The sequence below is a fragment of the Capra hircus genome, chromosome 5 (assembly GCF_001704415.2).
Source record: "Capra hircus breed San Clemente chromosome 5, ASM170441v1, whole genome shotgun sequence".
Taxonomy (NCBI): Eukaryota; Metazoa; Chordata; class Mammalia; order Artiodactyla; family Bovidae; genus Capra; species Capra hircus.
This window is the reverse complement of record NC_030812.1, coordinates 8,671,763-8,694,108: the sequence shown is the minus strand read 5'-3', so window position 1 is coordinate 8,694,108 and position 22,346 is coordinate 8,671,763. Positions and strand designations below refer to the sequence as shown.

Below are 22,346 nucleotides of genomic sequence, written 5' to 3'. Positions count from 1 at the left end.
AGAAAATGTAATGGAATTACAAGACATTTCCCCCCTCAGACCTGGTTATTCTGGAAATCATAATCCAGTGAGTATTGAAGTTTTCCCAGTTTCTCCTCTTCTTTGGGTTCTTCTTTCTCTTCACCATCAGTCAACCCGGTTTCAGCATCATCATCCTTCAGGGCCTATAAGCAAGGGAAAGGGGATCATATGTGAATTCAAGTGAATTTTCACCGAACCCAAATGATACTGGGCCTGTGGTTAATACTTCCACGCTGTCAGAAGCAAGCACTGAGATGCGGGAATCTCCATTTGTCTGACACACATTCACATCTGCTACTGACATATTTTTAAAAATTCCATTTGTGCAAGGAATTTTCCCCCCAATCAGCAAGCAACATGGAAGCAATGGAAAAAGCCCCTCAGAATATTGCAAGCAAAAAATGTAAAGTTGTTGCAAAGAAAACATCAACTTGGCATTATATTTGACTCTGATAAAATCGCTTCTTTCTGAGGTGTGGCAAACATGCTATTAACCAGGCCAGTTTTCACATTCATGTAGTTTAAAGAGATCTACGCTAAGCACCATGTAAAACACCCTTGTTACATGCAGTGGAGTAATTTATATGAAATGTGTGGCCTTTTCTTGCCTTGCTTCCTAAGAAAAAGATAGTAGACTAAGTTATTCTCAGACAAATCATAATTTCCTATGTCTTGCATATACATTTACAATGGTTATGGAAAAAGAGGAAAAAAGAAACATGCCACCAGCAAATGCATGTTTAGAGAAAAATCTACTCCAGTTCCAGTTGAAGTTTAATGTTTTATTTTTATAACAGCTCCAAAGAAAGCTAGGCTGAATTAAATTGATTTATGGGTCTATTTGATACCAAAAGGTAAAAGGAATTATGTTTGCAATTTTGTCAAACTGAACTTTGTATAAAAACTAATTTTGTGGTAACAAGCAAAAATCATGGCATAAAATTCTCAAAACTCAGTTTGGACCAGTTGAATGTTCCTTATAACCTAAAACTTCAGTATGATGTAAATGGAAATACTAGAAAGCTCATAATTTCATAAAATTCATGTATATGTTCCCTTTATTTAAAAATATATAATGTATTTTCCCAATATGTGTAAAAATTTTACTCAAAAAGTCATAGGCTGTAACGATTATAAATAATAGAAGTTCTGTTTCTAGGGGTGTGCCTTCTCACTGCTTTAAAGAATTAGAAAAGATAATTAGAAATCCATAAGTAGTTATTATTCAAAGTGAAAAATGATACAGTGTTACATTTTCCTGAACACTATTGAGGCTGAAAACTTTACAAATCTTTACGGGAACCATTTGTACTTTTCCTTCTGGGGATTGCCTGGATAACATACCCTTCGCTAATTTTTCTGCTCTGCTGTTTGCCACTTAGATATCTGTAGAGACTCAGTCTTTCTGCTGTTACATATGGCAAGTATTCTCTCCTAGATTTTGGTTATGGCATTTTCATTGCCTTCTGTGTGTGTGTTACTGAAGAATCTAAAAAAAATTGCAGATAAGACAGATGAGTGGTGGGCTGCTTAATATCTCTGACAATGTAAAAAAAAAACCTAAACTCTTGTCAGTGATCAAATTATATCTGAGAACTCTTGTAGAACGCAAATACAAGAAGTATAACCAGGCTTCAGAGTCACTAGACAACAGGTCTACCACCAGCCTCCCCCCCTCACCCAGATTACATAGTCTTTTTTCTCTGCTCAGAGAAAGGTTTCTGTTCACTCATCCATTTATACAGAGACCTGCAGTAATGCCTCAAAATGGCAGCCTCAGTCTCCGAGCTGACAAGACTTTGCAATTTGGCTCTACTTATCTAACTTTAATTTGATCCTAAAAATCAGACTTGGCATCATCTTACTAGAACTTATTTGGGTGGAAAGACCGCAAAAAACAGAGAGCTGAACTGTAGTCAGAGATGCTTCCCATTTTGTGCTTCCTGAAAAATTTCAGGAGCCTACAATGACTTTGGAAAATTGTCATTTTTACATCTGTGCAAAAACCTTTCAGAACTGGTTAGCCATACCCCATTTTATTTGGAAGTTTATACTTCGTTGTCTCCTTCAATAGTAAAATGCTGATTTACCAATAGCCCAAGACAGGAAAACAACATAATTATTTAAATATCAATCTTTTAGCTTGAAGGTGTTGCTAATAGAAAAATAATAGTAAAGTGACAAGAAACGACTGTTGAGTTTAATTGGAAGACTTGAAGTCGTGAACCATTGCCTTTTCAAAACCTCAGCTGTGTATAGGTCTTTAACACTGTGAAAAGATGTGTTCAGAAAATGGCAATGTAGGTAATTTGCTTCCTGCAAGATTTTAATTTTTTGAATGGCAAACTATTTAATGCAAATTTTTGCCTGAAAAAAATCTTCACACTATTCCACCATAAACATAAAAAAATTCATGGATTAAAATACTTTTTCAAATTCTCTTTCAGAACTGACAATTTACATATCATATTTCAGCTCAGTGTAATTGGAAAGGGTTGAGATATTAAATCTCCTTTTCCCTAAGTGGTTTTTATCCTAATAAAAGGTGCAAGACCATCTCTGCAATTATTCTGCATGAAATAGGGCTAAATTTTTGATAATTTCTCAGTGTCACTGTTCATCTCTGATGTGATTAAGTCTATTCTTGTGCCAAAGGCTGAGCTTAAGCAAGACATTTTCTGTACCTTTACATTAAATTCAGACCTATTAAATCAGTAGCTATTATAATATCTAAAGAGCACTTAGTCCCTACTCCCAACCCCTAACAGAATGCAGAGGAAAAGGCATGTAAGCCCAGAAGTTCTCAGAGTTTGATAAACTGTACTAGAAAAAACTGTGTTGGGAAAAAGACTTTGTTTTAAATTGCAAAAATTTAGCGCATATGCTTCTGGCTTGATTCAACATTCATAAGGTGCTTAGTTGTACTTAGATAAACTGTCAGAAGGTGCTTTGTCCATGCTAAGTTAAACTGTTCAGACTTGGAATTGATAAGGCACTCCAAAAATGGAGCATAAGACACTGAATTTTCTTTCTGTGCCCATCGATTAAAACGTGAGCTTTCTAATACTGTTCTCTTTAATCAGTTAGGAATGTTTAAAATGAGAATCCTTTATCTTAAAAAAAATCAATTTAGTTCAGCCTTTTGATGTGTGTCAGAATGGTACACCCTCAGCTGTGGAGCCCCAGCTGCCAGGCCACTAAATGTATCTGAGCATTGACTTAGGGGTGTCTAATAGGAGAGGGAACCTACCGCAAGGGACAGTCCCGAACAGTCATGAGACACAACACAGATAGGGAGGACATAGAAGGAAGAAATAAAAATTTAAATATCCACACACATTAGTAAAAACCATGGAGAAATGACCTCTCCAGACCTCTGACTTTGCAAGCTGATATTGCGCCTCTGTATTTTTAGTGCTTTTAAGTTTTAAACCATTAAAAACCTTTAAATATATATACTTTGCTGTATAAAAATACTATCTATCATCTCCATTTTGTTGTCATTGAAGAATATTTAGAAATTCTTCCTTGGTTATAAAATCATCGTAGAGACATAGTCATGATTATTGAGCTTTGAATTTATATGGGTTCTTATTTGGAATGAAATGGTGAAAACTTGCTGATTTCTCCTAGAGCTTAGGTATCTTAGGAAAGCATATCTAACATGCCTCTTACACCCGTCTACTTTCTAGATATGAAGAGCCATGCGTTATCAGTATTGCTTTCCTCATGTTTATGTCAGTATTTTGTCTAAAATTGCTTGAAAATGTAAGTAAAGAATAATTTAACCTTGTTTATGCTATTTTGAACTTGGATGATCAGATGATCACCACGTGACATAACATCTTAAAATCTGTACATTTTGTTCTGATGTTTTATCCTTTCTTTTAAAAAAATGATAGAAATTGATTGGTTACTTTTATCTCCTTAAAAAGTAGCATAAGCTATTATTATATAACTTTACCAATGGGGCCTATTTTCACTTGCTCAGATTATATTTTCTTCTGTACATTTTATTGGTCGTAAGTTAAAATAAAACCTATAAAATCCTAGTAGACAAAACGACCTACTTAAAATGATTAAAAAACACCTTTTGAGTTGCTGAAATTCTAAATGCTATATTGTAATAGTAGACTGCTATAAACTAACAATGACTTCCTAGTATTTTCTTATTTGACTCATTTCTCTTCCCCTCTCATCCAAAAGACTTGGTGAGCAATGAAAAATTAACCGTCAGTTCTCTGTATTTACTGTTTTTGAGATCTTGGTCATTTATCCATGTCATAACAGGGGTAATAAACATTGCTACTATGCTATAAATGACAGTCTTACATCCTACAGAACAAATTCCACAAAGAAAAATACAAATTTATTGTCCTAGGAAGAAAGGCTGTAGTAATCATTTAACATTGTTTAGTGCTTTTAACTGTTAATTCTAGCATACATGAAAACCACATTTGAATTTTATTGAAGATATGAAAATGATAGTATTATATTTCCAGTTTATTTCATAGATACAGATGAAATTCACATACAAATTATTCAGACCATCCATGTCCATCTAGAAGATTTTTACTACATTTCATCTCCCAAATATGTTGTCTAAAGAAATCTATCAAGTCCTGCTGGTTACACAAAATGATGAAATAAGCAAGACATGATTTAAAACTTCAGTTTCTATGTAACAAATTAGCCCCAAAGAAAAATCCTTCTTAGACATCTGTGGTTGAACATTGGCGCCTGGGCTCCTCTGGCTGTGGTTAGGTACTTTGAGAAAAACGTAACCTTTGATACTGAGCTCAGAATGAGGCTCTCTGAATGGGAATGCAAGTATTGTGTTCATTCTATAGCTCTGAAACCAAGAAAAAGTTTGAAAATGAGCCTTTGTGAAATCGTTTTCAAGAGACATTACTGTGTCTTTGAGAAAAGTGTTTAAAACTCAAGCAGGGGAGAGGGATTAGTGTCCTGACTGTGTGGAGAACTATGAAAATGTACTAAAAAGGCCCCCCTTAACTAAATTATTCTTAAGGGGATACACATATTTAAGAGTATAATTAATAGTAATACTATAGGAGAATTTATAAAACTACTTATATATGTTGCTATTAGGGGATAAATAGAAATTTTGATTTATTTGCAGAGAAGCAGTGGTAACTAGAAATATTATCTTTGAAAAATCTTGACATTTACTTTTTATATGAAATAAGTGTTCTTTAGAAATATTCCAAAATGAATATGATTCCAAAAAAGAAGGGAAGCGGCACTTAATTATTATAACTATTAATAGTAGACTTTATTCTCAACCAAATCCTCTAGTCTAGGAAAAATAGACAATGGTGTAAAGCAGGGGTCCCCAACCCTGGGCCACTGACCAGGCTGCAGAGCAGGAGGTGAGTGACTACTGAGCACAGCTTCATCTGCTGCTCCACGTCACTCACAGCACTGCCTGAACCCTCCTCATCCCCCTCATCCCCATCCACAGAAAAATTGTCTTCCGTAAAACTGTCCTCTGGTGCCAGAAAGGCTGGGGACCCCTGGTGTCAAGGAGCAGTCGTTAGCCTTGGGAAGATAACTCAGGCAGATGGATTTTATAACCTGCATTATGGCTCTAACTGTCCTTAAGTGGAAGAATAAGGGTTTTGCCTTAAAATTCTACCCTGTTCTTTAGCTCCAATTCATCATTCTCTTCCTTCTCTTGTATAACTCATTGTTCCTAAAGCACTCATCACTGAGCTGGATAACTGCATAGGGATGGCAGCTTTCATCATGTGTGATAAATAGCTATAAGATTTAATGGTGATTATGAACAGTGATAATGTTAAAAAGATGCCCGGCCCAAGAGAGAGAACAGATACTCTTTATTCTGTTTCTCAAAATCTAGACCCACTTATAATGGGTTAAACAGATGTAATAAAAATATTTAGGTATCATTTCAGTATGCTGGGCCTATCAAGATGGCCCTGACGATCATGGATGCCCTTTCTTGGTTTATATGCCTGGTGGTGGTGGTTTGGTGGTTTAGTTCCAAAGTTATCTCTGACTCTAGTGGCCCCATGGACTCTAGCCCACCAGGCTCCTCTGATCATGGGATTTCCCCAGGCAAGAATACTGGAGTGGTTTGGGATCTTCCTAACCCAGGGATTGAACCCACTTCCCTGGTGGCTCAGGTGGTAAAAAATCTGCTTTCAATGCAGGAGTTGGAGGTTCAGTCCCTGGGTCAGGAAGATTCCCCTGCAGAAGGGAATGGCTACCCACTTTAGTATTATTGCCTAGAGAATTCTATAGACTGAGAAGAACAAATTACTTTCGAGTAGGGTGGAACTGTATATGCTTAGGAGATTGGAAAACTATTGCTTGTTTCCATTGTACCTTTGGATGTTGAGCAATGACTGAAAGGATTGCAAAACATTTCTACCACACTGGCAAGTATCTGGATATTGTTTATGTCTTCATTTGGCAAGAAATAATAAACTGTCTCTTCTTAAATTTTTTTTAAATTTTTTTAAATTTTTTTATTTATTATTTTTTTATCTTTAATTTAAATTTTATTTTTTTACTTTACAATACTGTATTGGCTTTGCCATACCTTGACATGAATCCACCACAGGTGTACATGAGTTCCCAACCCTGAACCCCCCTCCCACCACCCTCCCTATATCATCGATAAAATCATATAAGGAGAAATATGGAGTGAACACGTTACCTGATCTTTCATGGTCTTCCCCAAATCTTTCACATCTTTCATGTTAATGGCATTCTTCCCTCCCTTTTCCTTCCCCTTCTTCTTGTTTTTCTTTTTGAACAAGCATTTCTTACAGATACAAAAGCAGCAGGTCAGGACTAAAAGGACCGCGACTATGGCTATGGCAATTAAGGCCCATGGTGGCACTGAAAGAAAAAAAAATGTGCAGAGACTATTAGTAATAAAGCATTTACGTATGCAAGACCTTTAAATTCACTTGCTGGAAAGCTACTCACTCGCCCGTTTGTATTTAGTGAGCTCCAGGCACACTGCCGCACGCTGCTTTATCTGTGTTTGCTCTGCCTATAGCGTCTCTATCTTTCCCTTCTCACCCTTCCAGGCGTGCCAGTTGTCACCTCCTCTACAGCTTTCCCTGCCCCTCCAGGCTAGATTTTTATTGATCCATTCCTTCATTTATTCAGAGCATTTCTCTGGAGTTTGGCCTTTGAATTTAAACCCTGGCTCCCCTACTTACTACTTGTGTGACCTTGGGCAAGTTCCTAACCTCTCTCTGTCTCAGTGTCTTCATCTCTAAGATCTGGTACATATGTACAATGGAATATTACTCAACCATAAAAAGGAATTAAACTGGGCCATTTGTAGAGATGTGGATGGAGCTAGAGAGTGTCATACAGAGTGAAGTAAAAGAGAAAAGCAAATGTTCAATATTAATGCAAATATGTGGAATCTAGAAAATGGTATAAATGATCTTTTTTGGAAAGAAGAAATAGAGGAACAGATGTAGAGGACAAATAGGGGAAAGGGGAGAGGTGAGAGGAACTGGAAGATTGGGATAGACATATATATATGATTGGTGTCATGTATGAAACAGACAACTGATAGTCTTTCTGAAGATTAAGATGTAGTGCTTGGCACATGGCAAAGACTTAATGCATATTAGCTGCTGCTGTTACTTATCTATTAAACACCACAGGTTCTAGTAACATGTTCTGGGTACAGTGGAAGATGTAGACATTAATAGTAATAATAATAAAAAAAAACCCAGAAAAGCAAATGTAAAATCCTAACAGTAGCGAAGGTTAGGAAGAAGGCCTTGGGGGTCTGAAAGTAGATCACGGGGAGAGTTACCCACACAGGGTCCCTGGAAGCAGGGCAGTGCTGATAAAGCCAGGCTTAGATTCAGGCTTGACTGCTTACAGGCCGTGTGACTGCCCGGACTGTTTAACTGGTATGGATTTCTGTTTGCCTCTCCATAATGCAAAGATAACCATGGTTCCCATTTCATCTCCTTTCAAGGCTGAGTTAATAGACTAATAGTCTGAGAATGGCATCCAGCACACAGCAAAAATTCAATGAATAGTAGCTATTTTGTTTTTTTTAAAATTCAAGGCATGAGGCTAAGTATTATGGGTGACAGAGCTCAGAATACATGTGGGGACATAAAACATGCACATATGAAAAAGGGGGTGAACAACTGACAGGATTTAGGTCAGAAAATGGGAGAAGGAAGAGAGATTTTTTTAGATACAAGAGCATAGACTTCGGATTTACAGGATTTATTTAATAAAGCATATACAAATAAAGATATGCAAACATGTTTTTCTATCACAAGTTGCCCAACTACTAAAAATAGCTCTATTTTCTCATTTGTTATCCCCTACATATGTACTTATAAAAAATCAGTTCTCATGGAAACATGGAGGATTTCAGTTTGCCTAGAAAGTAATTATTTATCCATTGAGATTAATCAGAAGAAGTAGTAATTAGATTTGTCTGTTGTAATAAAAAAAAAAGACATTGGGTACTGAAATGGTAAGGAAAAGTGCTATTTTCTTTAGTTACATAAACATCATTAGTATCAATGATTGTTGAACACAAGTCAGGAGTACTTCGGTAATGTAAAAACACTTAAAAATTACCTTTTCTTCAAATCGAGAAAATTCACTCACTTGGCTCCTTTTGCACTTAGCTTCGTAGTGGAAAAGACTTACTCTGCATATTATTCTAGCGTATGAAAGACGACTAGATGTTATACCCTACGGATGTCTAAAACCATAACTGCCGAAACTGTGTTTTCAGCCAAAGAAAGATTTGTGTGAAAGTTACAGATGGGCCCTTCAGTTCAGTCGCTCAGTCGTGTCCAACTCTTTGTGACCCCATGGACTGCAGCGCGCCAGGCTTCCCTGTCCATCACCAACTCTCTGAATTTATTCAAACTCATGTTCATTGAGTCAGTGATGCCATCCAGCCATCTCATCCTCGGTCATCCCCTTTTCCTCCCGCCTTCAATCTTTCCCAGCATCAGGGTCTTTTCGCATCAGGTGGCCAAACTATTGAGTTTGAAACTATTGAGTTTCAGCTTCAGCATTAAGTCTTTCCAATGAATATTCAGAACTCATTTCCTTTAGATACCCCACTCCAGTACTCTTGCCTGGAAAATCCCATGGACGGAGGAGCCTGGTAGGCAGCAGTCCATAGGGTCGCTAAGAGTCGGACACGACTGAGCGACTCCACTTTCACTTTTCACTTTCATACATTGGAGAAGGAAATGGCAACCCACTCCAGTATTCTTGCCTGGAGAATCCCAGGGACGGGGGAGCTTGGTGGGCTGCTGTCCATGGGGTCGCACAGAGTTGGACACGACTAAAGTGACTTAGCAGCAGCAGCATTTCCTTTAGAATGGACTGGTTGGATCTCCTTGCTGTCCAAGGAACCCTCAAGAATCTTCTCCAACACCACAATTCAAAAGCACCAATTCTTTGGCACTCAGCTTTGTTTATAGTCCAACTCTCACATCCATACATGACTACTGGAAAAACCACAGCTTTGACTAGATGGACCTTTGTTGGCGAAGTAATGTCTCTGCTTTTAATATGCTGTCTAAGTTGGTCATAACTTTTCTTCCAAGAAGCATGTGTCTTTTAATTTCATGGCTGCAGTCACTATCTGCAGTGATTTTTGGAGCCCCCCAAAATAAAGTCTGTCACTGTTTCCATTGTTTCCCCATCTATTTGCCATGAAGTGATGGGACTGGATGCCATGATCTTAGCTTTCTGAATGTTGAATTTTAAGCCACCTTTTTCACTCTCCTCTTTTGCTTTCATCAAGAGGCTCTTTAGTTCTTCACTTTCTGCCATAAGGGTGGTGTCATCTGCATATCTCAGGTTATTGATATTTTTCCCGGCAATCTTGATTCCAGCTTGTGCTTCATCCAGCCCAGCATTTCTCATGAAACGCTGCATGTAAGTTAAATAAGCAGGGTGACAATATACAGCCTTGACATACTCTTTTTCCTATTTGGAACCAGTCTGTTCCATGTCCAGTTCTAACTGTTGCTTCCTGACCTGCATATAGGTTTCTCAAGAGGCAGGTCAGGTGGTCTGGTATTCGTATCTCTCTAAGAATTTTCCACAGTTTGTTGTAAGACATATTTTCTTAGAGTTTTCTAAGCAATCGTATTTTTTTAAAAAACATAAAGCAAGCTTCTGTAACCAATGATATCATTCACAGTACTTCGTTTAAAAGCCTTTAAGTCTTTTGATCTAGTTAAAACCTTGCCATGCACGAATGAGACAGCCTATGAATTCATTACAGGCAAGACAGTGTTAATAATGACCCTTCATTTTGAACCTCATAAATTATCCTCTTAGTCGGACTTGTGTGAGAGTCTCTCAGAGAGCTACATAAAACTCTCTTAAATTACCCAAGGCAAGAAAGAGATCATTTGACAACCTCACAAAAAGAAAACAGCCTGTGAAAGCCCAGAACATTATTTATAAGAGTTAGAGAGGAACAGGATTACAGGAAGAAATTTGATATATAGTAACTTGAAGGTGAATTATAACCGTTGGAAACCTTTTGTTTTTGACCTCTGGTTTTTATAGTGCTGCCGTCTTCTAGATTTGCTTTCAGCTGATCTTCTGAATAGCTTAACTTTACCTTTGAATATGCTATATTAAACATATGAAATCAGCAAAAATTTCCTCACACTATATTGGCACCTTTAGATAGAATTAAAGAGAAAGCCTTAATGCTATAATTTTGTGTACCCATGTGAAAACTGGACTGAATAGTTAATTATAAAACACCATTTTAAATTAAAAGAAGTTATTGGAATTGAATTTTCATGTTAATCTTTTTCTGTTTTGTAGAGCAACTAAATCTTGAGAATTTGGTAAGTTTAGTCAGAAATACTGTCCACAGTATTATTGCTTTGTAGTATTTATGAAAATAAGTTTCAATATTAGTGACCAAATCTCCTGAAATATATTTTGGATTACACCAAAAATTTATTGAAGATCTACTTATGGGCCAGCAGCTGTGCTACAGCTTTACATATATAATCGTCACAGAAATTTTGTTCATTATTAAGCAAAGTAATAGTGGGAGAAATTGAAATATGTTTTTATATCATTATTAGTTTAAAATGCACATATTATAAATGTGTACAAAGGAAAAATGCTTGTCTGGCTGTGAAGCCTGCTTCATAGGACATTTTACTTTTGAAAAAAATGGACAAAATAAATAACAGCATAAGATGCTGCCAAGAGTGATTTCTTTAATATAAATCTAGTTTCAATCAAAAATAGGCTCATCAAAATATTGCTACTGGCAGAAAGCTATCAATTTGTTTTTATTGCTACCTAAGGATCTTTATATGGAATTTTACAACATGAATTTTAACATTTAACTTAAGGACCTTTCAGCAGAATAGAATAGACTAATGGAAAAACGTCCCATTAAAAATGTTATTTTCATCTTCTAGTTAATGAATTAATCTCACATATCATTTAACCTGAAGGTAAACTGATGTGCAAGAATTTAGTCAAAGTCAATTCTGTTTCTGATGGTTAGACTTTGTGGTACCCGGAATAATGACTCTTCAACAATGCCCACATTCTGTTCCCTGGAACCTCTGAATGTGTTACTCAACCCAAAAAAAAAAAAAAAAAAAAAAAGACTTTTCAAATGTGATCTTGAGATGGTGAGACTATCTTGGGTTATCTGGATGGACTTATACTCTTAAGTGGGAAAGGGAGGCAAGAGTTTCAGAATCAGAGAGATGTGAGGATTCTGTGCTGTTGATTTTGAAGATAGAGGAAAGGACCACAAGCCAAGGAAGGTAGCTTCTCTAGAAGCTGGAAAAGCAACAAAATGGATTCTGTTGTCGATGCATCCTTTCCCATGCCTTGAACTTTAGGCTGGTGACCATGCTTGCTTCTGTATTCCAGAGCTGTGCTCCCAACTGCCTAGGAAACGTTCCTTATGAATCTTTCATTATCTTCTCAAACCAGTTCTCAGACTGTGTGGCTTTTGTTAGTGCTTCTATAATTTCCTGCCTCCTGGATATTGGAACCATGTGGAAATTCTGACTTCCGTATGCAACTGATTGGAGAGTCTTGTCATTTCTATTTTGATGCATTTTATTCTATTTTTTTACATATATTTAGACTTGGAAGGCCTGATGTTACCTCCTATCTGATCTCCCTTCCCTTCAGTTATTGCTTCTCTCCATTTTATCTGTTCATTGTTATCAAACAAAGCTTTCTTTTTAAATTTTTTATTGAAGTATAGTTGATTTACAATGTTGTATTAGTTTCTGCTGTACAGCAGTGACTCAGTTGTACATGTGTGTAATATATATTCTTCATATTCTGTCTCATTATGGTTTCTTAAAGGGTGTTGAATATAGTTCCCTGCTATACAGTAAGACCTTGTTTGTGAACAAAATTTTCTAATACATAATTTTCAATTATTTTGTGCATAGCTTTTATAGTCCTCTGTGATTTGGCCCAGTCCATCTGTACACCTTGCTTTCTCTCTTCTCTTCTATACCCACCTGTAGGCTCATCAGACTGGACAACTTATTGGGCTTTGCTCAATTTTACCCCCATGTTTTTCTAAAGCAGATTCATTCTTTTTCAAAATGGCTGTTCTTTCCCTCTTTAGTCATTTAAATAATACTTTTTTTCCCAAGGCTCAATACAAGCCTCACTGAATGTTGACAGATTTTAAAATACAAATATTGCATATATTTGCTAAAATTCCCCTCTCTCACCTAGTTGGGAATAGGAACTCTGTGGTATACACTGGGTGGTTTGTTAGACTGGCAGAAAAAAGATGAATGATGCAAAGATAAAAAGACAAACCTGTAAAAATGTGTAAAAGATACTTTAAAAACCCCTTCTATACATGAAATTAACTTCTTGCTGACTTAAAGCTTAGCTCTTTGTAGATTATTCATGACACAAATATTTAATTCAAACATAATAAAAATAATTTGGAACCCATTAGAAATAAATTTTCATTAGCAAGTCTTCTGGTGGAGAAAAAACACCCAAACAACTATTTTCCCTTATCAAGAGAGGCTGTTATTTTATGAGAAGTTGACAGTTTAAAAAAGTAATTATTTAATCAAACAATTACTTACTGAGGATCTACTGTGTGTCAGACTTTTTTCTCAGGTCTGGGATACAGTGGTAAACATGGTTTCTGTAATCATGAAGCTTACTTTTGGCTTCCCCGTTGTTAAATGTTGCTAAGTTCAGTCCTCAGAACATAATATAGTACATTTTCAGATGGAAACTGCATGGCTTAATGCACTCCTGTGGACAAATTTAGAACTCCAGGGGTACGTTCATGGATGAACTCAACTAGTAAATATTCTTTCTATAACAAAAATGTAACACTCAAATTGAAAAGTCTCATTCCCCCCACCCCAGAGAGTTTTGGCCCTAAATAAATTTCTTAAATTATTACTTAAGGGAACCTGACATATACTTTGAAAAACTAGACACTCCAAATATCCTTTTCTTCAATAGAACAAGAAATACTCTTTTCCTTAATACATGGTAAAATCAAAGATGAAAAAGGGTATTGCACAGAATACATTTATAAAAGAGAACATTTTAGCATTACTGATAGCAACCGTGTGTGTCAACTTCATGCTCCCAGAGCATCAGACGTGCATCAGACGTGCATCAGACGTGCATCAGATGTGCATCGTGCCTCAGCCTTATGGTATGAGCAGTTGGTGAAAAGGGGTTTTTCTAATTTACATGGAAGGCCCTTATGGCTGAGAGGTGGCCTGCTTAAGCTCTCCTAAATTCTGAGAGCTAAAATCTCACCGCCAAAGAGATTTTTTTTTTTTGCCTTCTCTAAAATACCTGACTCAGTACTTTCTACTTAATGGTGCTCAGTACTATATGCTTAAGGGTGCTCAGTAAATGAAACCCACAACCCTATGCTCCTTCTTTTTCTTAGGATTTTTTCTGTATTGAAGTATAATTGGTTTACAATATCATGTCAGTTTCAGGTGTACAGCAAAGTGATTCATATATATATATGTGTGTGTGTATGTGTATACGTATATATATATCTTTTTTCAATTATTTTTCATTATAGGTTATTACATGATATTGAATAAGACCAAGGTTTTAATCTCAAATTTTATTTCCTTTTGTTCCGTCTGTTATAAAAACAAACAAAAGCAAAAAAAAAAAAAAGCCAACAAGAAACAAATCCTGTACAGTGTGAAAATATTTACATACATTATTTCCCCCACTTTGAACTGAAAAAATGGTCACTGCACTCTATATTCTTGAGCTCAAGCAGGAGAGAACTGGACAGTTCCTGAGGCCCCCCATACTCCCACATTTTTTTTCTGTAGGTCAGCTACTCAATTCCATGCCCTTGGCTCTGATTCTCTCCTTTATTTATAGTTAGCTACTGCTATCGCCTAGGCTGGCAAACTTTTGGTGAATTGGCTCATTGGTTTCAAGTTTTAATCAAGGGAGAAACTTAACTGGTTTTGTCTTTCTGCCTTGATTTCACTTTCTAGGGCTGCTCTGCATTTTCTCTCCATTCCATTTCCATTCATCATATTAAGAAACAACCTTAAATACTTATCTCTTTTACAAGATGGACAATATTTTCCTCTCTGAGAAATGTAAGCTTATACATTTACATCAGTCCTTGGTATTTGAGCCAAGAGCCTCAGGATACATAGGTGATATCATTGCTATGGCCACTGTAAAAATTCAGCAATATTCTTCAGAAATTTTTACCTTTCATATATCTCTATTTGTTATATGAGTGCCTCCCCACTGCCCTAAGGTCTGTGTAATTCATTTTATGAATCATTTATATAAAACTTAATTCTTACATTTATTGAAGAATTTGCCAACTTCTAGGTTTATCCCATACAAGCCATCTTTCTATATCATAATATATTGATGTAAGATGCAGAATATCATAGAAAAATAATAACTCTGCTCCCAGTCAGCAAGAAAAATAACCTATATTTTTCAAGCTTTGCTTTTAGACTATCAGTAATTATTAAAAACATAAAAGGATAATTTTTCAAAACTTGGCAAAAAAAAGAAGCCTTGCATTTCAAAGATTTTCCTAAATTAAAAAATGCAAATGGCAAAAAGTTCTGAAAATATGTGAATTAATATACTCATTAACTACCTCTGGAGACAGAATGTTAAATGCAAAATTTGAAATAGTGTATGAAGTGATTCAGAATACGACTTAAGATTAAACCTACCACTCAAAGATCAGAATGAAGAATTTCTCATTATAGCCTGAAATGGCTTCAAAGATCATCCATCTTTGGCTTCTAGGTATTAAGCTTATTTTTCTTCACTCTTTAGAATGGTGGTTGTAAGCCCCCTTTGAGTTGTATTCTTCTTTTAGAATAAGACTAAAGCTTTGAATTCTTGATGGGAAAGTATGTATATGTATGTTTTAAAATTTCCACATAACTGGGAGAGTGTGGTACCCTTGTGGAAATCACAGTTCCCTAGATCAACAAGACCACGGGACTCTGAATTAAAAACTCCTTTTCTAGAGCATCAGAATAAAACTCAAGATTAGTGAGTTAGGGAGAATATATTCTTTATTTGGTCATTTAACCTTTTATTTCTGGTGCTAGTGGTAAGAAAAAATCTTCCTACCAATGTAGGCATACTGCCTACCAATGTATGCCTACTAATCTGCCTACAAAATCTGCATATCAATATATGCCTACCATCTGCTTACCAATGTATGTATACAATACTTTGGCCACCTGTTGCAAAGAACTGATTCATTGGAAAAGACCCTGATGCTGGGAAAGATTGAAGGCAGGAAGAGAAGGGGACAACAGAGGATGAGATGGTTGGATGGCATCACTGACTTGATGGACATGATTTTAAGTAAGCTCTGGGAGTTGGTGATGGACAGGGAAGCCTGGCATGCTGCAGTCCATGGGGTCACAAAGAGTCAGACATGACTGAGTGACTGAATTGACTGACCAGTGTAGATGTGGGCTAAGGGAATGGCACCCTGTTCCAGTAGTCTTGGCTGGGAAATCCCATGCACAGAGGAGCCTGGTGGGCTACAGTCCATGGGGTCACAAAGTGTTGGACACGACTGAGCACAACATTTCACTTATTTCTTCTTGGCAACCTGCTGTGTGCTTATAAATGCTGGAAGTGGTGGCGGAACAAAACACAGAGAATATGGGCCCCTTTCTCCAGGAGCTTATGAAAACTAACTCCCAGGAAAGAACTATACGAGACAGGAGGCAATACCGAGTTAAACACAGGAACTCACTGCATGAGATGGGCTCTGTAGGTGGCAGGTTAGAGAAGGGTAAGATGAAAGTCCTAGACTTCAAGGATGGCTTCATCAGGGAGGTGAGTTACACGGTGGATGTCACACAGTGAAAACAGCATTTGGGGAATTCCAGTTTTTTCCTTCCCTCTCTCCCTTCCTGACTCCCTACCTTCCTATCTGTCTCCCTCCTTCTCTTTGTTCTTTTCTCCTTCCTTTCCTTTGAGTTTTAGACTCCTTTTAATCAAACTTATTACCCAGTGACTATCTTGGTAAACAAAACTCTCAAAAAGACACAGACATAAATCTATGTTTAGATTTTTAAAAATCATAGTAAATGGAAAGACATTTCCTTGAAGTAAACACAAATAACCTTCAGAATTGCCTTTGCTAGAACACACTTCACACTTCCTCTAACATAGTTCTGTTTAGCTTTTCAGTATGAGGCCTGACAAGAGCAAACTGGAAAACGTGTCTGTATAAATATGCGGTAAAAACGATCCGAGTCACCGACTGGAGTCAGCTGTGCTGTGATTAGTCTCTCAGTTGAGACTGACTCTATGTGACCCCGTGGACTGTAACCTGCTAGGCTCCTCTGTCCATGGGGACTCTCTGGGCAAGAATACTGGAGTGGGTTGTCATGTCCTCCTTAGGGGGATCTTTCCAACCCAGGGATCGAACCTAGGTCTCCCACTTTGCAGGTGGATTCTTTACCATCTGAGCCATCAGGGAAGCCAGGAGCCAACTAATGGTGACTTTTTGAGGGGGATGTATTGTGTAAAAAATAACATCGAAGAGAGGCTCATTCAATCATTCATTCATCCACTTGATGTCTATTCAATGCAGTAATTCTCAACCCATTGGAGGAACAGTGAAGAAGTTTGAAATAATTTACTTAATCAACTTACAGTCCAGTTGGGCAGATCTGATTAATAGAAGTGAAGCAATTGTGAACAATATCAGCATGTTAAATACCAAATTAAATGGTGCCTTTTGTTAGATTCTAATTTTATATGGTCACAGCAATCTTATTCAACTTGTCTAATGAGCACTAGCTTAAAATTGCTTTTAAAAACTTTAAAACTTAATAAAATAGGAAATCAGTTTCTTTGTTCATATATGCTTAAAAAACACAAAATAAGACTTCAGTAAAATACATTGCTTTGATAGACAGGAAATCACAACCTACACATTGATAATTTTTTTTTTTTTTTTTTTACCAGATTCTCTATTCGTTGATTTAAAATGCACTGTGCTACTGAACAAATTCAGTCCCTGCAGACATCTGATTAAGGTCATGGATATTCTTGCTTTAGCAAGGCTCGGTCATTACCGAAAGTTAGTTGACTCAAGGCCATTTTGCCTGCGCAAATATTAATCAAATAACTAACTTTATAAAATGTCTACAGTAATTGTCAGCTGTCAATGATAAGGCCAAGTCATCCATATCTTCCTGATATTGGACTGTCTGAAATTTGACATGGAAAATGATGTTGGGTCTTTAGGCAGAGATAAGCCCCCTGCACAACTTTCAGGGGATTTAGATAAGGCTCCAGAGTCAGCTCAGGAGCTTGCTGTCTGCTGGCTCCAGGGAGAAGTGTATTGGTAAACATGGAGGGTTGCCAGGGAAGTTGGCAGATGTGAAAGCAATTCATGGGCTAATCAGTGCTGAAGCCCTTGGAAGTTCGTAACAGTTTTCAATCATGCTGTGGACAACACAATTTCCTGGTTAAAGGGAAATCCATTTATCTTGTAACACTTGCAGCATGTTTTTCTTGAGTTTTGATTTCTAAGTTCAAAACTAATAAAGAATTATGTCTCAGATTGTTCTTCCCCTAGTAGAAGCTAACTTTTTTCTTGACCTTCGTACATAAAGGCTTCAAAATAAGCATCTCTTGGATTTCAGTCCAATTAGTATTTGATTTTATTTTGATGCTTTAAATTAGGTCAACCATGTCTTTAATCTGTTTTCTGTCTTTGGCAAAGATGGCCAAGAAAAAGGACTATTCCAAGAATTGAATATGGCACCTGTTGTTAACTTTGGGATAATTCAATAGTTGAGAGTCTATTTGTTTCTTTACTCAGCAATTTAATATTATTAGGATGAAATACAATTATGATAAAGTATGGGCAGATATGTTCCCTGCTTCCCTATGCTCTTTTACCACAGAAGAAACAAACAAAAAGGACAGTTGCCTTTATTATCTGCTTTTTGGAAGGATCCCCTCCTCCCCCCTACTTCCTGTTTAGTATTCTAGGAGCGAACATTGCATTTTTAGAATTCCCTGTAACTTGGAGAGATTTGATTGTACTGACAGGAGAACCGTGTGGTTGCCATGCATGAGCGAAGAAGGGCAGGACTTTCGAGTCTTTCCAGGCATGAAAGGAGAGTCAGGTTCATTAATTTCATTACTATACAAAGTGACAGGTAGACAACAGTGAAAAGAAAGCCGCTTGCTTGTCTAGCTCTCCACAGGACATTTTTTTCCTTGATGATCCAACGGATGGCTGCTGCTGCAGACTACACTTATTAATTTTTCTCTCCAACTGTTGTTTTCTCTGTTTGTCTCAATCTATTTCTCCCCATGGCAGTTTTATCTTTCCAATTCTCAATTTGTAGCATTATCTTTTTGTTTCTTGGTTCTTGGATGTGAACTTCCATTTTCAGCTTACAGCTCCCGTGATCCTTGATCTCCTGTTTCTGGCTTTTGACAGGATTTCCCTATGCTGGTCAGTCGTGTATACGGTGACTTTTTACATATTTGTTTTTTTTTTCCTTTTAATTATGATTTTTCTTCTGTGCAGAGCTCATGCTTTTAAACACTGCAACAGTGAGCATGTGACCTCAAAGTCCTGCACAGATCTTGGTTTTTGTAGTTCCTGACAGATCTCCACTAAGAATGCAGAATTCCCTTTATGCTCCTCATTAAACTCAGTTAAACTCAGTCGTTTCTTCCTCTGAATGACGACCATTAGACTTCCTCCAAACGCCCACCACCTGAGTAACACCATGCAGGGGTGTTCACATTGTCTCTCATCCACATTCATTTACGCCTTCTGACTTGCATTATCACATCTTGAGCCGTGGTTTCTAGTATCTTTGTTATTTGTCTCTTCAACATGAAGATGCTATATGAAGAGGGATACTATTATCTTCCTTTCCTTTGCCTTCTATGAAGTATCAGTTAGGCTGAGTACATGGTAAGTCTTAAGAAATGCTTACTGAATAAATGAAAGTATAATCAAAGGCGGAGACAACCTTTTTCAAATACTTTTTACACATAGTGAGGGCCTGGCTCCTGGGACACCTTGTTGAAACTAAAACGCACTCTTTATTTATTTATTCAGTTTTATTTATTTATTATTATTATTTTTTTACTTTATAATATTGTGGTGGTTTTTGCCATATATTGACATGAATCTGCCACGGGTGTACATGTGTTTCCCATCCTGAACCCCCCTCCCACCTCCCTCCTTATCCCATCCCTCTGGGTCATCCCAGTGCACCAGCCCCGAGCACCCTGTATCATGCATCGAACCTGGACTGGTGATTCGTGTTACATATGATAATATACATGTTTCAATGCCATTCTCCCAAATCATCCCACCCTCGCCCTCTCCCACAGAGTCCAAAAGACTGTTCTATACATCTCTGTCTCATTTGCTGTCTCACATACAGGGTTATTGTTACCGTCTTTCTAAATTCCATATATATGTGTAAAATGCACAATTTAAAAAAGATTACAGATTAAATCCTGTTAAGACTTCAAAGATGTATCAGCTTTTCTAGATTATTTAGAAAATCTGTGCAAGCATGCTTTATTATTTTATTCTAGGCTGACTATGGAAAAAGCAGCAACCTGGCTCATTTTTTCCTGTCAATTATTTTTTCTAAATAATTTTTATGTTGTAGATCCCCTTCAAAGTTTCTCTTAAAATTGTACTAGTGATGCAGATGTGGTTTTCCTTTTCTTATATCCGGTCTCTGCAGTATCTCCTCATTCAACCTCTCATTTATAAAGTTCTTGCATTTTGTGACACTTTCACATTACCTCAACTGATTTGACCCTAAAAGCCAAATTGTAGAGTAGCTAAAGTAGACACCGTAAGTAGATCTCCATTTTATAGATCAGAACACTGAGGATTTGAACTATGGTTTCTGTAATGTGATTTCTTGTAGAGTGGGATAATACTTAAGTCATTGGGGTTTAATTTCCATGCTCTTATATATTCTGGCATTCTATATAAAAATGAGCAAATATTCACTAAACTGCTAAGAAGAGTTTAGTTTTGTGAACATATTTATATGTTACTGTCTGGCTTCTTTTAACTGAAATAATTTTTAATTGTTTATACCAAATTAATGAAAATCATGTGTCAGAAGACACTGATAATAATTATAATAACTGGGCAACATCAGATATAACAAAGATCATGCCATTTAAATTACCAAACCAATTTCATCAAGTTATTTAGACTTCCTGAACTTCAGTTTCTCTGTCTGTAACAAGGAAGCTGGGTGAAGCAAGGAAATAATTATATAAACTCTGATTTGTGATATGTACATTTATGAATGCAGAGTACTTAGAATGGTAAATAATATGAAAGAAAGTTTAAAATGTCAGTTAGTATTATTTGCCAGCAATTCCTATTAAATTTCACAACTTAAATGCTCAAAACTTGGCTGAGAAAACAAGTTCTAAAATTTAGGTTAGATAAAAGATGAAAACCAAGTAATTTTGTCTGCATTATACAACTCCCAGTATACTCAATGTTTTCTGCCTTAACACTGTATTAGAATGTCAGGGTAACATTCTAAAATCAAGATTGCTGTCAAAAAACTGAAAGGCAAAGCATTTTGGTAGTGATCAAGCTATTCATGGGTAAATAACAGAATGCATAAATCATACTCTGGGGGAGAATAAATAATAGTCCCTCAGAATTGCAGTGGCCAACAAATGGTTATGCTATTCAAATATTGCAAGCAGCGTTAGGATAATATTAAATTTGTATTAATGGAAATAAACATGTACTACTTTGCATTTTCAATAATTTGTCAATCTAGCCAACACTTCCTGAGATAAATGTTTTAATATGGCAGTAAAGAAACCAGTGGAAGAATTTTTTACTCTTTCTACTGGCAGAATGGTAGATTTTGCTTGAACTCACTCCCCATTCTATAGTGCTTGTGCATTAATAACATCTTGCTCTTGAATGTTTTTTTTCTCCTTAAAAATTAGCCAAGTATTGTAAGTGATTGAAAAGCTGTCTTGAATTCAGCATTATGTTCAGTAATTATTTACATACACATTTAAATTATAATGATCAATTTCTATCAAGAACAAACTTTGATCTTACACCATTTGTTTCCACTGAATAATTTATAAAACATTTGGGTTTATTATTTCATTTAGGCAATATTTTCCTCATTCGTAGATGGTAAATCTGAAGTACCCCAAATAATATGACTGTCCTAAGATTTTGGGAAAAAAACCATGACCCAGTCTCAAGCTCACTCTTTTGAACATTAAGCTGTTTGTACTAATCCAGTTGTTGATAATTCTTATTTCAAATCAATCAACAATGTTAGGATTTAAACTTACCTAGGATCATAATTTTTGGTCCTTTATTATTTAAATCATTCGAATGTCATATTCATTTATAGAAAACCTTTATTTTCTTCTGGCTTTGCTCATTATTTTCAAGAAAATAAAGTTAGGAGCCTATAGTTTTCTTTTGATGACTTTGACTAGAATTGAAAATTAGCTAACATTATGATTTAGCAAAATAGTGAAACAGATAGAGGATTTTCTTTAAAGATTGAAAGCTATGGAACTTAATGGAAGGGATGGCTGTGTTCCCCAGCCCCCGCAGTGTTTCGCTTATGTGTAACCGTCAAAGTCAAGATCCTAGTTGCTGTGCAGATATTGCAATATTAACATGTACCCTTGGAGGGTCACTAAGTCCAGATACTGCCTGGAAGAAATAGAATTATCTTACTAGACAGTGGCCTTTTATGATT

The 22,346-nt window shown here is 36.4% G+C and overlaps 1 protein-coding gene across 2 annotated transcripts in view; it reads right to left on the bottom strand.

The window, feature by feature from the left end:
- The window catches only part of SYT1 (synaptotagmin 1), a 625,237-nt gene that overhangs the window by 167,625 nt on the left and 435,266 nt on the right, over nt 1-22,346 (bottom strand). Inside the window, exons 5-6 of one of the 2 annotated variants that reach the window (XM_018047591.1) lie at nt 6,725-6,909; nt 42-164 (exon numbers count right to left, since the gene is read on the bottom strand). In XM_018047591.1, the coding sequence (XP_017903080.1) occupies nt 42-164; nt 6,725-6,909 (308 nt within the window). The remainder of the gene's footprint in view (nt 1-41; nt 165-6,724; nt 6,910-22,346) is intronic. The other variant, XM_018047592.1, reaches the window with a different exon arrangement.